The 15,408-nt window shown below is 37.7% G+C and overlaps 1 protein-coding gene across 8 annotated transcripts in view; it reads right to left on the minus strand.

Annotated features, from left to right (window-relative positions):
* ift70 (intraflagellar transport 70) overlaps window positions 1-15,408 on the minus strand; it is an 80,508-nt gene that overhangs the window by 32,463 nt on the left and 32,637 nt on the right. For 5 of the 8 annotated variants that reach the window (XR_011347525.1, XR_011347524.1, XM_069906790.1 and 2 more), the window contains 6 exons: window positions 13,543-13,608; window positions 12,395-12,471; window positions 9,977-10,187; window positions 4,522-4,551; window positions 2,187-2,231; window positions 1,151-1,180 (listed from right to left, as the gene is read on the minus strand). Coding sequence is in view for 6 of the 8 variants with exons in the window: in XM_069906790.1 (XP_069762891.1) it covers window positions 1,151-1,180; window positions 2,187-2,231; window positions 4,522-4,551; window positions 9,977-10,187; window positions 12,395-12,471; window positions 13,543-13,608 (459 nt within the window). In the remaining 2 variants the exon portion in view is untranslated. The remainder of the gene's footprint in view (window positions 1-1,150; window positions 1,181-2,186; window positions 2,232-4,521; window positions 4,552-9,976; window positions 10,188-12,394; window positions 12,472-13,542; window positions 13,609-15,408) is intronic. The other 3 variants (XM_069906787.1, XM_069906788.1, XM_069906789.1) reach the window with 3 other exon arrangements.

Genomic DNA, 15,408 nt, shown 5'->3' on the forward strand with positions numbered 1-15,408 from the left:
AAGGCTGTGTCCTTAGCCAGCTGTCGTAGCCATTAACAGCGGCCAGCCTAGTCGTTTCCCTGGAACGAGCAGGGCTGACGACATATCCGAGCCTTGGCTCCCCAGCGCTGGTGCGAGAAGCAGAGGCCTGAAGCAGATGCTGTGGCCTTGGTTATGCTCATGGGGGCCCCTGCAGGGGCCGGGTGCTCTACCGCAGTGCTAGGGGCGGACTTGGCGAGGTCGTGCCCATGCTTTGTGACCTGCTGGTCCACTGAGCCTTCCAAGAATCGTACGAGCCATAGCTCTTGGGTCTTCTGGGCGACCTTCCTCGGGTCAGTAAAGCTCTCCTGAACCAGCAGCGGGCAGATGTCCCCGGGCATATGTTCGAGGAAGATGCGCTCGAAAAGTGGGCAGTTGGTGTGCTCCCCCATGAGCGCGAGCATCTCTTCCATCAGTTCCATTGGGACCTGTACCCCAGGGCGTCGAGGTGCAGCACCCGAGCGACACGCTGGTGTCTGGATAGTCCGAGGAACCCAGTAAGCACTTGCTTGATGGTCTTGTACTTGTCCTCGGCGGGTAGGTGCTGAACAAGGTGCAGCACGCGTCTGGCGGTGGCCTGGTCCAGGGCAGCGACCACATGGTAGAATTTAGTCGTGTTGGATGAAATCTGGCAGAGGTGAAACTGGGCCTCCACGTGGATGAACCAGATGTCCGGCTCTTGAACCCAGAATTTAGGCAGTTTCACGGCTATAGCGCTGATCCCAGGCTCGCACGTGATGGGTTCAAAGACATTTGAATGAGTTGGGGTCACCAATTGTAGCGGCGGCTACACTGCTCCTGCAATAACACATGCAACCAGACGGGTTGAGCTCAGTGAGCAGACTAGTTTATTGCAGGCTGCTGGGCTGCACTTATACTCCCAGCCCGGACCTGGCTCTAGAACCGCGCTGGAGGGCACTGATATCTCCCGGGCGTCACGTGGTCCCCAAGCGCAGGATTGTGAGCCCTGAGTTGGAAGGAAGGGAAACCCCCCCCGACGGCGCCATTTTGGTCGGCTGCCCCGCCGCGTGGCTGACAAGCGGGGCCGGCTCACCTGCCTTGTGGTGAGCCACCACAGTAGTTTATTTACTTTTTTCACATAAATTCCATGAGAGTGAATTTTATTCCTTACCTTAATCTTTTGAAAAGAGAAATGCAAATTCTGTCAGAAGAAATTTCCATTACCTGAACATAGGTTTTGATTTGTTACTTAACTTAAATCTTCACATATTGAAATTAAAATAGTAAATAATTAATCATATATTTTCACCTTCATATTCTTGGGAAGATTTATTTCATTGCAAAACTATTTCCTAATTTATATTAAAGAGCATTGGTAATTCAGTTGTTTAGCTAATAAAAATGACTCATTCTTTTGAAATAAAATTTCACAAAAAGGATAATTTTTGAAAAAGCAAAGGGGATCTAACAACACTTGGAATTATAAATTAAACGGAATGGTCAGCCTTTGGATGAGAAGAATTTTAGCTAGAAGTAAGCAGGCATTTACTCCCTTAAAAGCAGTGAGGGGAACAGTTATTTTTAAATATATACAGCAGCTGCATTGCCATTTTCCCCAAATACATGCTGTGTAAAAAGCACAGAACTGGAATAAAGGTGCCACTCCCATTCCGACATTTACCTCCTTGATCCCTCGTCATTTTCCTAGAATGCCTGCAGTCTAAACTGAACTGCAGGCATTCCGGGACCAAGGGGCTAATGAATACGACGTAGCAATGATGTGTGAAGACACACTGCTAGCATGCTATCTAAACAGAATGGAGATTTGCAGTTTTGGTTGTTCCTGTGCAAAGGAACAATACTGGGATGTCAGGAGACTGTGCTAATGGTAAAATCCCGCAAAGTGTAGGCAAAAAACATAAAAGAGAAACTGTTGGTGGAACTCAGCAGATTGTGCAGCATTCATGGGTATGTATTGATTGACCACTTGTACCCATAGATGTTGCCTGATCCGCTGTGATCCTCCAGAAGCTCTTAGTTTGTTGAAGATTCCAGCAATATGCCAGGAAAAAACAATTATGTTGATTTTATTCTCTAATACACAAAGTGGCGACTCTCTGTCTGCCTTACGGGAGGCAAAAGTTAAAGAATTTCATGTATATTACATTCTAAAATGCAGTATTACGTGACAATAATGGAACCTTTACCTTTTTTTTACCTTTTACATCCTCTAACAGTGAATATTGTGAAACCTTTTACAAGATCACAAGAGGAAAGTCAGTCTTAATTCAGCTATTCAAAATAAATACTCTACCACTATCAGAACATTCAAATGATTCATAGATGAATCTTTTGTACTTATTGCCATTATAATAAGTGTAAGTCCAATAGATGGAGAAAAAATTGACTTTCACCAAGATGTTGGAGTGACAGATTCACCTGCGGTTCTCAACTACTTTGTGGCATTTCCTGGATAAATATTAGGCCAGAAGCAGACTTGACAAAGAACTTTACATTTGTTCTGTGAATTTTGCATAAAGGTTCTATCAGATTTGCAAATCAAGGCAACATGTTGCCTTTTGCTGGCAATTGAGTTGCTGTGAGTAGATGGGCCAATTCTTCAATTTGTATCGTCTCCCAACTTTCAACTATCACCCACTTCTCTTTAGGCCATAAGTGGACAGCCATGAGTTGACTTTTTTCTTCATCTCGATTTCAATATTACAACATTGGATAACGGCATAAAGAGCTGTCATCACTCTTGGTTTTCATTTCTATTGATTTTTCACTTTATGAAGATGTTATTTGTTTTATCACTTTGGATCCTTTAGGACGAGGGTGGACGACCTTCTAATTTTTAATGTAGGCATATATACTTGTGGGCTGTAATGGCCTGTTCCCGTGCTGCATGTCTACATTAAAAATTAAAAGGTTGGCCACCCTTGCTTTAGAAGATAGTAATCATTACATCATGAGATTTAAGTGACACGTAGGAAGGGAAAAGGAGCAATCCAATGTAAAAATGACGAATTGTTTGTTTTTCCTCTGTCCTCATGGAATGTGCCTCAACTGTACCTTAATAAATTCCTCCATAAAGGCATTTAACAATTGCAGTTTTGCCTGTCAACATCGTTTAATTTTATATGAGTCAGATCCTATTGAAATTGGCATACTGTAGCGGCCTGTGAACCGAGTCGCCATTCAGCTCACAAGATGGCCAGCAATCGTGAGGCCCTGCAGGGACCAACGGCCGTTGTCCCATGTGACCTCCCACGGGAATACCAGCCAGTCAGAGGCTGGCGGTGCAATGACATCATTCCTGTCATTGGGAGTGAATATAAACAGAGCTGGCAGAGCAATAAATCAGTCTTCGACTGTTTGTACGTCGTTCTTACTCCACATAACAAGCACACTACACTACCTTCAATTCATTATTTTTACAATGGATTGCTCCTTTTCCTTTCCTATGCATAACTTAAATCTTCACGTATTGAAGTTAAAATCACATTTTCACCTCCACTCTCTTGAGACATTTCATTGCAAAAACTATCCAATTTTCACATTTTTTACCACTTTGTTATTATAAAATATTTCAAGCAAAACTATTTACCTAAAATTCTGTTTTAAAGGTTTGCTAGATAATTTTACAAATTTAAAAAAAATTAAGCTTTTATCTGTTATGTATTAAATCATTACATTTTATAGCTGGTGACTGGTATAAGTTATAGTAGATTAATATAATTATATTGGCCAATATAATAACAATAAAGCAATAATAAGTCCAGTTTTCTCATGAGCTGAATTTGAAATATTTCAGTCAGTTTACTGTGAAAACAAAGCTTAAAAATATTACAAAGTGTAATTAAAATCTCAGAATATAAAGAGCATGAATAATGTGGATATTATATACTATCCCAACATACTGAAAAGGCTATTTTTAATCAGATTGTCTAATTTATATAGTTTAAATAACTAAATTGTTTTAAATATGATCGATGACAGTCTCTTCCATCACCTAAAATTTGTTCAGCTGGAAACAACCAAAATGGACCCTCCCTCCTTAAAAAATGTTTTCATAAATTAATCATATCAATTTATAAACATTGTCAATTTTGCCAGAGAACTCCATATAAATTTGTAGCGTAAAGTGCTGCAAATTTATGTCGTACATCACAATAAATTCACAATCACAGAAATTCCTTTTTTAAAAAAAAGTTCTTACAATCAGACGTTTTTAAAAATTAAATCACATCACCAAAACAAATTTACTGCTAAGTATTTTGAGTTATTTTAAAAGATTTTTTTGCCATTTCACTGGCCCAACTAGAATATAAGCAGGTGGAAAAATTCCAAAGCCAATATGGGTTTTGTTAAGCAGAATAAATAAATTTGAAATGTATCATTCTCTCGCTGCATTAATACCAGGTGGGCAACTCTGAAATTTGATAACTATTAGGCAACTACAGTGAATACTTAATATTGTACTTTTTATAAATGGCACAATTCTAAAAGAAAATCTGATCAGAATGGACTCAAAATTACCTGGAATTTTGCCATGTTCAAGTACAAATCCTGATGGAATATAGATGCAATATTTTAAGAACAATCTCCCTTAAAATGTGTCAAGTAGAAATTACATTTTACCAAAATAAAGTATCTCTACAAAATTGAAAGAAGAATTTAAAATTTCTCTTTCGGAATCATGTTTCACAATATTATCATCTTGTTATGCAAACCTTTTAAATTATAATAGCAGGCAAATCTTTTCCAAGGAAGATATTAATTAATCTGGCCCCATGCAGAATCTTGCACTTGATGGAATAGTATTTTGACTGACAATATTCTGAAGAAGTGCCACATATTTGTGCAGACAACACTATCTCGCATCACTTATATGAGAGCTGGCAAACTGAATCTTTAGGTGTGTCATATTTGATCAATAATTTCATTTCTGATGGGTAGACAAACAAATCTATTAAGAAAAAAGGAAAAAGAAAATTACAATATTTACATTAAAAATTAAAATTTTTCAGGCCCATAAGCCCATACTGCCCAATTGACCTACAACCCCTGTATGTTTTGAAGGGTGGGAGGAAACCCACACAGACATAGGGAGAATGTACAAACTACTTAACAAACAGTGCCGGATTTGAACATGGGTCGCAGTGGCTTTAACACCATTGTGCTAAATGCTACGCTAATTATGCTGCCCAGTATATATAATAGATGGAAACTTGGCATGAGCCAAGAGGTAAAATGGAAAATTATGCATAGAAGAATAGATCAAGTGTGGCATGTTTAAGAATCAAATCCCAACACTGCATTAAAAATAGAATACTTTCAGTGACTGTGTATTAATGCAAGTAATTGGAAACAATGAAAATGTGGAGAAGAGCGAAATGTAAAAATACAAAAAGGTTAGAAAGATTTGAAAGCAATCAGGGAACACAATTTTTAAAAAAATCTATTAAAAAAGTGAAGAATTTCCAAAAATATTAATAGAAGAAAAATAATCAAATATTAGGGGATTAAGAGAGAATGATAGAAGGCAAGAAAAACTCAGCAGGCTTTCCTTCTTTCAGTTGTAGCTTATTGCAAAGAGGCAAAGTAGCATATTCTACCTACATTGCCATGTGCAGCAAGATCTTCCCTCTGCAAACTCCCTTGTCAAATGTAGCTAGTGACTATGAAAAAGAGTAAAGGCAGCAGAACGTTGGGGAATGGGATGGTGACATTTGGTGTGGTGACAAATTATGTTATGTTTTAAAGGAGATAAATTGTGTGGGGTTTTTAGTGTAGGTCACAAACAAATACTTCAAAATAAATCTCATTTAAAATGCCAGAGCTCTGCTCAAGCCAGACAGTCCAGGCTCCGGGTGCCTTTGCAAAAACTTTGAAGAATGCCTATAAAGACTCACAAGTAAATGTTATTTGGACGTGCCGTGGAGTAATGGATTATTGTTTTGGAAAGCAACAGATGAGCGAACTTGGAAGATTAGGTCCAGAGCAGCAGCCTGTCTGTTCTAAGAGGGTCATGTGGTTTTCTCTGAGTGAAAGAGAGAATTCAGTTCAGCAGCAGCAGCTGGGACTGGGATAGGACAAGCTGGCAAGCTTGTGGAAAAACTCCATTTTGAAGACAGATTGTGAGTTCTTAGTTCAGCCTGGTCAAAGCACTTGTGGTCCATATAAGAGGAGATGGCTGGCTGTATAATGTTTCATTTGAAATAAGGGAAACAGAAAAGGAACTCTGTGGTGACCTGAAGGAAAGAGGATATCATCTGAAAAACCCTGATGGGGCAAGTTTCTTCGGCAAGACACTGACGTGGCTGATGGGAAGGAATCGGTTTGTGTCCTACGAGCAACAAATCTCTCTCTAAAAACCGATAAGAACCTCCCTGAGTGGTAACCAATTATCTTTCAACCACCAAAGCCTGGTGAAATTCATAAATGTTAAATTCTTTGCACAGTATAAGAATTGCCTGATACCAGTGAACTTGGAGGAGTGAGAAGTGAGATTGGACTGTGAATCAAAGAACTTTTCTGAACTGATACACACATTACCTACACATTTGCTTAGAATTAGAAGGCGGTTAAGTTAATAGTAATAAATTAAAGTTTGATCCTGTTTTCATGTGTAAAGAAAATTAAAAGCAACTTTTGTTTAAGTAACCATTTGTCAGTGAATTTCTATTGCTTCTGAGTTTTGGGGTCCTCTGGGCTCGTAACAGTACTAGAAGAGCCTGACTGAGACTAGGTGCAAAAGCAGTGGTGGGGCAAGAATGGAGGGAGAGGTCAGTGTGGAATTGGGAGGAGGATTGCAAAAGGTGGCAATCACAAAATCATCAAGATTAGGGATTGAGGCTGTCTTGGAAGGATACAACTGAAGCGAGAAAAGAAAACGGTATGCTGAAGAAGAAATTCTGCTGGGAGTTTGAAGATCAAGGGGGACATTTGGGAAGGGCTTTGGGGGGAATTAGAAGAAATAGGAGGTGGGAAATCACTTGCCCCTTTCAAATTGCAGCACCTGGATGGCCCTCCTGGGACCCGGCTGCGATTACTGAGGCAAAGGTGCTGGAAGCACCTTTCAAATTGTAGGGGGATTGACCCATTAATAAGGGGGATCCCGCCCCTGTGATGACACAGTAAGTGATGTGTCACACACTCAAGAGACTATTGGAAGTCAGTCTCCCCCTCTCCACCAATCGGCACTTCCCCCTCATCAGTTGCCACCCTGCGGCAGCGACCTCTCTCTCTCTCTCTCTCTCACTCCCGCGGAAACGACCTCTCCCTCCTATGGCAGCGACCTCTCTCCCCCTGATCATGGCCACCCTCTCTCCCCCTCTTGAAGCAACCTCTCTCCCTCCGATCATGGCCCCCACCCCTCTCCCCCTCTGGAAGCAACCTCTCTCCCTCCACACCCCCCACCCCCACAGCAGTGGCATCTCAGCCAGGGGTTTCCCTATGACATCAATGAGCAAACGCTGACATCACCAGAGTAACTGGGTCAGCCCTTTCAAATTGCTGGAGCAGGATGCCCGGATAAATTTTACTGGGTTCCCTGACCACCTCTGAGATAGATCAGGGACCCAGATGCATTCTGACTGGATTGACCCAGTTGGACCCTTTCAAATCACCATGTAACTAGGTCGCTAACTGTCCAAATTGCCCGATTAACCCCATTTTACATGGCAGTTTGAAAGGGCCTACTGATGTTGAGACAGATCAGAGGGGGAAAAAAAATCACTCCTTCTGAGTTGATGAAACCAGATGATCAATACATCCTCAAAATTGTCTTTTCTGCCAACCTTTCCATAATGCAGACAAGATAAAAACAAAACCATTTGAATAACATGGTAACTGAACAACTTTCCAGATTACATCTACTCCAGGTGGACCGTAAAAACTGTGAAATGTATTTTTCACATGCATGCTAAATCAAGCAATGCACAATATATTCACATGACACACCCAATTGTGTATTAGCAGCTGGCTTCCAGATTAAACTTTAATACACTGTGAACAACAAATATTTCATTACATAATAGAATATCTGGCCCAATAAGTCAGTAGAGGATGAGTAAAAAATTAATAGTGAAAAGTAATTATTTTGTTTCCATTTTTACAGAAGGAAAAAGGAGAAATGAAAAATTCTAAGTTGTCTAAAGAGATGTGAGATGTAATAATAAATAGAAAGTAAAATATGTTGGCAATGATTGAGGTTAAAATATTCAAAGCCTAGAACCTGATACTATTGCACCTTTCTGTATAATTCATCCAAGCCTTTGTGCAGGGTCTTTGACAGAACTATCTAATGAACTATCTAATTATATTTACACTGTGCTCTTTTCCAAAACCCTACATTATTTTCTCCTCCACAATTATCACTTCTGAAAGATTCCACTGAATCTACTTCCCTTTCAAAAATGCATTCAGATTATGAATGGGATAAAACATTTGATTTTATCTCTCACACTTTACCATATAACTACGTCCCCTGATTAGTGAGCCTTTAATCAGAGTAAAAAGTTCCTCTTTATGTACTCTAAGAAAACCTTTCACAATTTTGAAATTTGCAAGCAGCTGCATAACAGAGGTCTCTGTAACTACCAGGCTGTTCCAAGGAACATGTGCTGAGACAAGGATCAACCATTCATGGAAGATCATTAACATGATCAACCAAAACTTGTTGGTCTTCAAATGTAAGGCGATGCCTGCAAGTAAATGCGGCAGCTTGGCACACTCCAGAATGCATGGTAACAGACGCAATGAAGCTTGGTGCAGTGACTGTAAAGGCTTTGTTAGGAAGGACAGAAGTCCAAAGCTCTATTGTCACAATAGCACATAGATACATTGTAATATATTATTAGGTGGTAAAGTGAATGTAAATAAAGACGTGTAAGTCTCTCCATATAATTAAAGAAATGCAAAGGGTTTAATCTTCCTTTTTTCCCCAGAGTAACCGATGTCATTTAATAAAAGGAATGTTTAAAAATAGAAAATTATGAAGATTTTGATAGATATAAAAAAAGAAAATTAATCTTGTATCTTTTTAAAATGTAATTCTGTATTTTTTAATCTCTGAAATTACATATGGAGGTTACAATATTAAGTGAACCTTAAACAGACTAATTATGTTTTTTAGAATTACCTGGTAACTTATTTTCATATGTTTTCCATTGGGTGATTTCTACAGAATATATCAAATTTTATTAAGTTGAAAGAACTTGATAGATTTTATACAACCTTTGGACATGACATTCATTAGTCTAATTTTTTTTAAAGAAAATCATGGAATCTAAAAAGTCAGAAACTGATGAACGTATCCTGTAAAATGTCGAGTCCCATTTGTCAAGGAGTGGAAATAAGAAGAAAGCTAATTTGGGACATGCATCATGAACTCAAGGGCACATTTCAGATGCATAAAAAAATTAGGATCTGCTGGATACTTTGTAATCAGCTGAAGGAAAAAAATTCAGTATGTGAAAACAATTTAATGATAATTAGGTTTATCAATTTAAATTCAATCGGAAAACCCACTGATTCAACAACTCAAAATTAAGGATTATGCTCGATTTGAATTAGATGCTTGGCTCACAGTTAAGAGGGACACTTCCAAAATGACAAATAATTTAACCTAAGAAATCTTGACTGTACACAAAGGAACCCTATTTGTTTTTTTTTCCTATTTGCTTAAAAATAAACTAAATTAGAGTATTAAGTGCTAAGCAGAGGAAACAAATAAGCTCGCATCTTAGCACCTTTTATGATTTGTCAGGATATATTGCATCTCACGAAAGCTATTTAACAATAAGTAATAATCCAGAAAACTAATTGCACACATATTTATAACCAGCTATCAATAAATAAATTTATTTTTAAAATTATAGCAGTTTTATAACCACCAAACTAAAAATAAATGCTTATTCATTGGGGATTCAGGATAACAATTTAGTATTGTTCTTAATAAAAAAAAAGCATGCAAACATTGGTGTCTTACGTTATCGTAATGTTTTTTCACAATTGGTTCATAGAAGCCTATTGCCTCTTTATACTTGTTTTCTTGCATAAAGAGAACATGGGCAACATTCAGTTTCCAAACATCATGCTCATTGCAGAACTCCACTGACTTTCGGAAGATTTTCTCAACCATTTGGTAGTTTTCCAAGTTCCAATAGATACGGGCTTGAGCCATAAGCACTGGAATATAACTGAGAAAATTCATTCTATTAGGTTTTGAATGAAGATGGTGCAAAGTTAATACATGACATATACTCTTTAAAAAAGCTAACAGATCTCTAATGTCATTTCCCTGTTTTGGAAGTGCTTCTCAGGGACACTGGAACACTCATCTTGGGGAGGAGCATCTTGAACACATCCTTGCACTCAAGAGTTTATTTCTAATAAGATATTGACTACATGTGAGAAATATGCCCATTTATTGCATTCTTCATTATCACAGATAATCCCCTTTATTCTTTCCTTCCCTTTCCACATCATCAATGTACTAATTATTTGTAGTTTATAGGTTCTGATTGAAGACTTTTAACCTGATACATAAAGACTGATTTTCTCTCCAACTCAATTATTCCTATTTTTTTTCTTTTTTAATCTGAGAATATATGGTAGTGATCACTGATGCTTCTTTGTGGCAGCAAGAGATACAACCAACCACTCCTTCATGCAGCACCTATCCTCCCTTCAGTCAGTGGGGGTCAACTGATGCCTCAAAAGTGAGGAAGTGGGTTTGTGTATCCTGAACTCAACTTGTCTCATCCAAGAATCAAATGTCTGGAGTTCTTGCAAGAGTTGCAGTGCAGGCGTCTTCTGAATCCTGCTCAAGTCTAGTACTAGCGAGGAAAAATAATTCATGACCTCTCTATAATATTTTTTCCCAGTCTTGTGGAAAGTAACAAAAGAAACTGTTCCAACATCCCAACATCCATGTGGATGGATGATGGGGTGTTGGAAAAAGTCCAGTAATGACCGGTTTTAAAAATAGATTACAAACTAATTTTGGTAATGACTGGTCAGTTCATTTAAAAGTTCTACTCGGGAAATTGCAGTTTCTAAATAAACATCAAAACTCCATAGGAGCCAGGTCAAAAAGAATGGTGATTTGGATTTTAAGTCGACAGAACTTTGGCTAGGTTAAGGAATTTTCTCAAATTATGAAATTTCTACAGTTAGTAATGATGTTCTGGAACAACTGCTCTTTCACTGTAACATGGATTTTGATTTAACAAAGGGATTATTGTTGGAATTTGCAATGATATGTATTTTTGAAGATTGAAGGAAGCTTCAAAGGGAAAAATGGAACTGCCAGCTAGCTGCAATTAGTACTGCAACACATCTGACCTCTAGTTCTACTGTTGGATTCAGCACTGGGTCCACAAATAATTTCTGATCCTACTGAACTCAGGGACTAGATACACTTAATAGTTTTATTGAGGTTGTTGATCTTCATTAAAAAAGTTAAAAGAAACTTCAAGTTGTCAGAGAATGAAGAGTGCAGCTAAAGAGCACAACCTCAGAATCTGTCATCTTCAGTGTACTTGCATTTTGCAGATTACTCTGCCTCGTGGAGTAGCTGTGGCAGAAATTCTGGGAGAAACATGGCTGCAGCATATTAGAGAAGCCAAAGGGATCCTGCAAGAGTTGAATGTGAGGGACTGCTGCAGCTAAGATCAATCCAAATCTCTGATAAATTGAGGAAATAGATTAAAATGTGGAAGATGAAATTCAATGTCACCAACTACAAGGTGATCTAATTTGATCTGACTATTTTCTGAATGCAAGCAGACGTGCTGTTACATAACAGCAGACCAATTAGCAAAGAGAGTTGCACAAGTGATTAAGAAGAACCTGATGAAATTGTAGGTTTCAATTACAATAGTAAACATCAAAAGGCAAGAGGAAGTGATGAGCCAATACAAATTCCTCAGTAATAGAGAATGTAGAGTAGCATACTGGGCTCCTTTTTGATATACATTTTAATATTAATTATAAGGGAAATTAAAAGGGCTGGATTGGGAAAGTGTGGTGGAAGTGTGGTGAAAGAATGATCCCTTTCGATCACTGAAAATGGAGAACTTATTTGACAGTAAAATAAATTCAATTTAACTCAAAGTTACAATTCCATAGAGCCAATATATAAAAGAACAGAGAAGGCTATACCTGTATTGGGAGGAACGACTTGGATGAAAAAGTAGGTTAAGGAAATTCTCAGTGATAGAGATGTGAAGTGGCTTAAATAAAGAATTTCAGATATGGATCCTTAGCAGTTGACAATGTCCAAAAGAAGGGAAAGAGCAGGAACTGTCTGCCCTGTTGTCGTTTTGTTGTAGAATATCCACAAATAGCAATATCCAAAAATTATTAACCACATATTTAAAGGAATTTGTTGAATGCAACTCACTTCTCTAGTGTTTCGTCATACTCATTTACAGCCTTTTTCACAGATTCATCATCTCGATTATGTCTTGCTTCCTGTACCTGGATGCAAAATAAATACATTCCATATCAAAACCTTTCATTTTCTTCTGCAAAAGTGAAGTGGCATTCATCTTTTTGACAGAAATGTCCCTGCACAGTTAATATCCTAACTGCAAAAGATCACAAATATTTAATTTGTAATTGTTATTGTTAGAAGAGAGGGAAAAACGTTTTGAGTAAATCTCTTTTCTCTGAGTATGATCTTTTTTACATATTAAGGTACAACAAAAAAAATCTTTTTTTTGGTATTTTTGTTTGTTGCATAGCAATTAGCTATTGTTGCTTTCTGGGCAGAAATAGCTTGTGTCCATGAAGTCAAAGAATATGCAGTCACTCTGATTAGATCGAGTAATCTGTAGATCTATTTTTTTAAAGATCTATTCTTTTGGATTTCTTTCAGTGTAAAAGTAGCATGAACAGCATATACAGGAGTTATAGCAAGGGAAATGAGTCATGCATTCAAGTTAAAGTGTAACACATTTCTCAATTGTACTTTGTAAAGTGATGTTGAAAACTGAATTTTTATCCTTGTGCCTAAATTCAATCACAACCATTACCAATATAAAGACAGCTTTGAATTATTGACAGCTGGAGGAGATAAAACAACCAATATCTGGAGATGCCAGAAGCATTTAATTTTACAGAGAATGTTTGCAAAACCTTGGTGCCTTTAATTCTTGCAAACTCTATCCCTTCTTAAACACCTCCCCACCGCCCCCCCCCCCCCCCACCTAATCATATATTGCTGTAGAATGCTCTTCACAACTAGTGTTTCATAACACATTACAGGTATAGTTAACTGTAATACCTCAATGGAGCAACTTAGAAAAAGCAGTCAGTTCCAAGTTGTCCTGAATCCAAATGTGAAGCTTTGAACCCCCAGCAATTATGCATAGCCTTTAATGTAATAGTTTCATAATAAAGTAAGACCATTACACTGGAAGACTGTTTATTTGAAGATAGCAGTTCCTTTGATGTGGTGATCCCATGAGTTATTTAGTTCTCATAATAAATGGCAATAATGGAATTAGACATGACACACACATTATTATGGAGATCATATTTACTTGCCTGTTTTGTCAATTTCCGCAACTGCTCAGTGAGTTTACTAGCCATTTCATCAAATTTTCTGAATGCCTAATAATGACATAAATAATCAATGCACTGCTTGAAAATATTACTTGTACAAATTTTCTGCAGTACCAATAGTTGCCTTCTACCCATCTCCAATTCATCTAAAGTCTCTTCTACAATATTGTAGAATTTAGGTAAAATTCGGCTTCTTCAGATTTTTTGTCTACATTTTGATTGCAGAATCATGGTAGTTTTGTATCAAAGTAGTGAGCAAAGTAATGTCGATCTGGATGCCTGTACTTGAATCATCTTTACTTAAGTCAGTTCACTCAACTGACTTCCATTACAATAAATGCCATAACAGGCAAAACTGGCTTTATTGATGTGGAAAAGACATTGGGCCAGATCTTGTGGGGAAAAATGCTGAAAGATCTTCAACAGACAGTATTTCTCCACAAATAAACAAGGCCATACTTCACAAACATACGTGGAAGGATCAAAATCACTGGGTACTCTTCCTGACTGCTCTCCAAAGTTAGACAAATTTACTTCAGAGATAAATGTAAAATAACAATACAAAAGCAGGGGAATCTGTCTGCTGAACTTGAATCAAATTAAAGCTGGTACAAGAACTGCTTTCTATTAATATGATGGAGAACAATTGGAGCAAAGTATCATGCAATGTATTGCTCACACACACTTTTATATATTTTTAAAATTAGGTTTGAACTGTTTGAAAAATTTTAGTTTATGTTTATTTTATTTTTGTTCAGTCCGATCGTTATGCCTTTTTTTTTAAAAAAAAAGCAGATGGATTAAGATGATTCTTACAGTAATAGTCTCAACATGTTGACTGAAGTTCAACTTTTCCAATGTTTATCTAATGACAGCTTATACTCACACGGCATCTTTAAAGAAGTGCAAATTGCCCCACAGCCCTTCGCAGAAGCATTATCAAACAAGGGCTCATCAGAGGCAAAAATAATGGCATCTGACCAAGAGCATTTCCACAGAGACAGGTTTCCAGGAATACTTCATGGAGCATAGGGAAACAGGGAGCAGTGGGGAGATTTAGACTTTCAGCATGAAGCCAACGTTGGGAGTGATTAAAATCAAGGATGCTCAAAACCCCAGAATTCAACTCTCAGGGTTGTATCATTTGGATAATAACAAATTTATAGAGGAAACACAGAGATGTGAAAACACGTGGGTAAAGCTGAGACCAATTAACAAAGAATCAATGCATGTCAGCACAAACAGGGGTGATGGAAGAGCAGATGGTGCAGGTTAGGTAGTGGGCAGGATTTTAGATGCTGTCAGGTTTATGGAGGGAGACTGGGCAGAACTGAGTTGCAATAATCAATCTTGAGGCAACAAAGATATAATTTTCATTTCATATTTTAAAGTTCAAAGTTCAGATTTATTTTCAGAGTACATATAACCCTGAGATTTATTTTTCTTGCAGGCCAGGTAGAAATTCTACTCATTGGTCGTGCAAAAAAATTGTACTCAAGAAAAGTTGTGTATGTAAAAGAGAGAAATCTAAACAAAGAAATGTAATGTTCTGGAAGAAAAATTCTTTTTGTTCAATATTGGTTGTTAGGCAGTCTGCTAATTTTGATACAGTGCAGAATTCAATAGAATAGAGGTGAGGTAGAACTGGTCATCATCAATACAAGGTGGAAGTTGGTGCTATTTTTCCTGATATTGCTGAGAAACAGATAGGAAAGGGGCAAAGTAGGTTCTTGAGAGTATTGGAATCATGGTTTGGAATCAGAAGGAGAAGCTATTGCAAATGATTAGCCACAAATGGATAGATAACAATCAATTCTAAAGTACATTTTTTTCTATCATGTATGAACT

The sequence above is a fragment of the Narcine bancroftii genome, chromosome 12, assembly GCF_036971445.1.
Source record: "Narcine bancroftii isolate sNarBan1 chromosome 12, sNarBan1.hap1, whole genome shotgun sequence".
NCBI classification, from domain to species: domain Eukaryota; kingdom Metazoa; phylum Chordata; class Chondrichthyes; order Torpediniformes; family Narcinidae; genus Narcine; species Narcine bancroftii.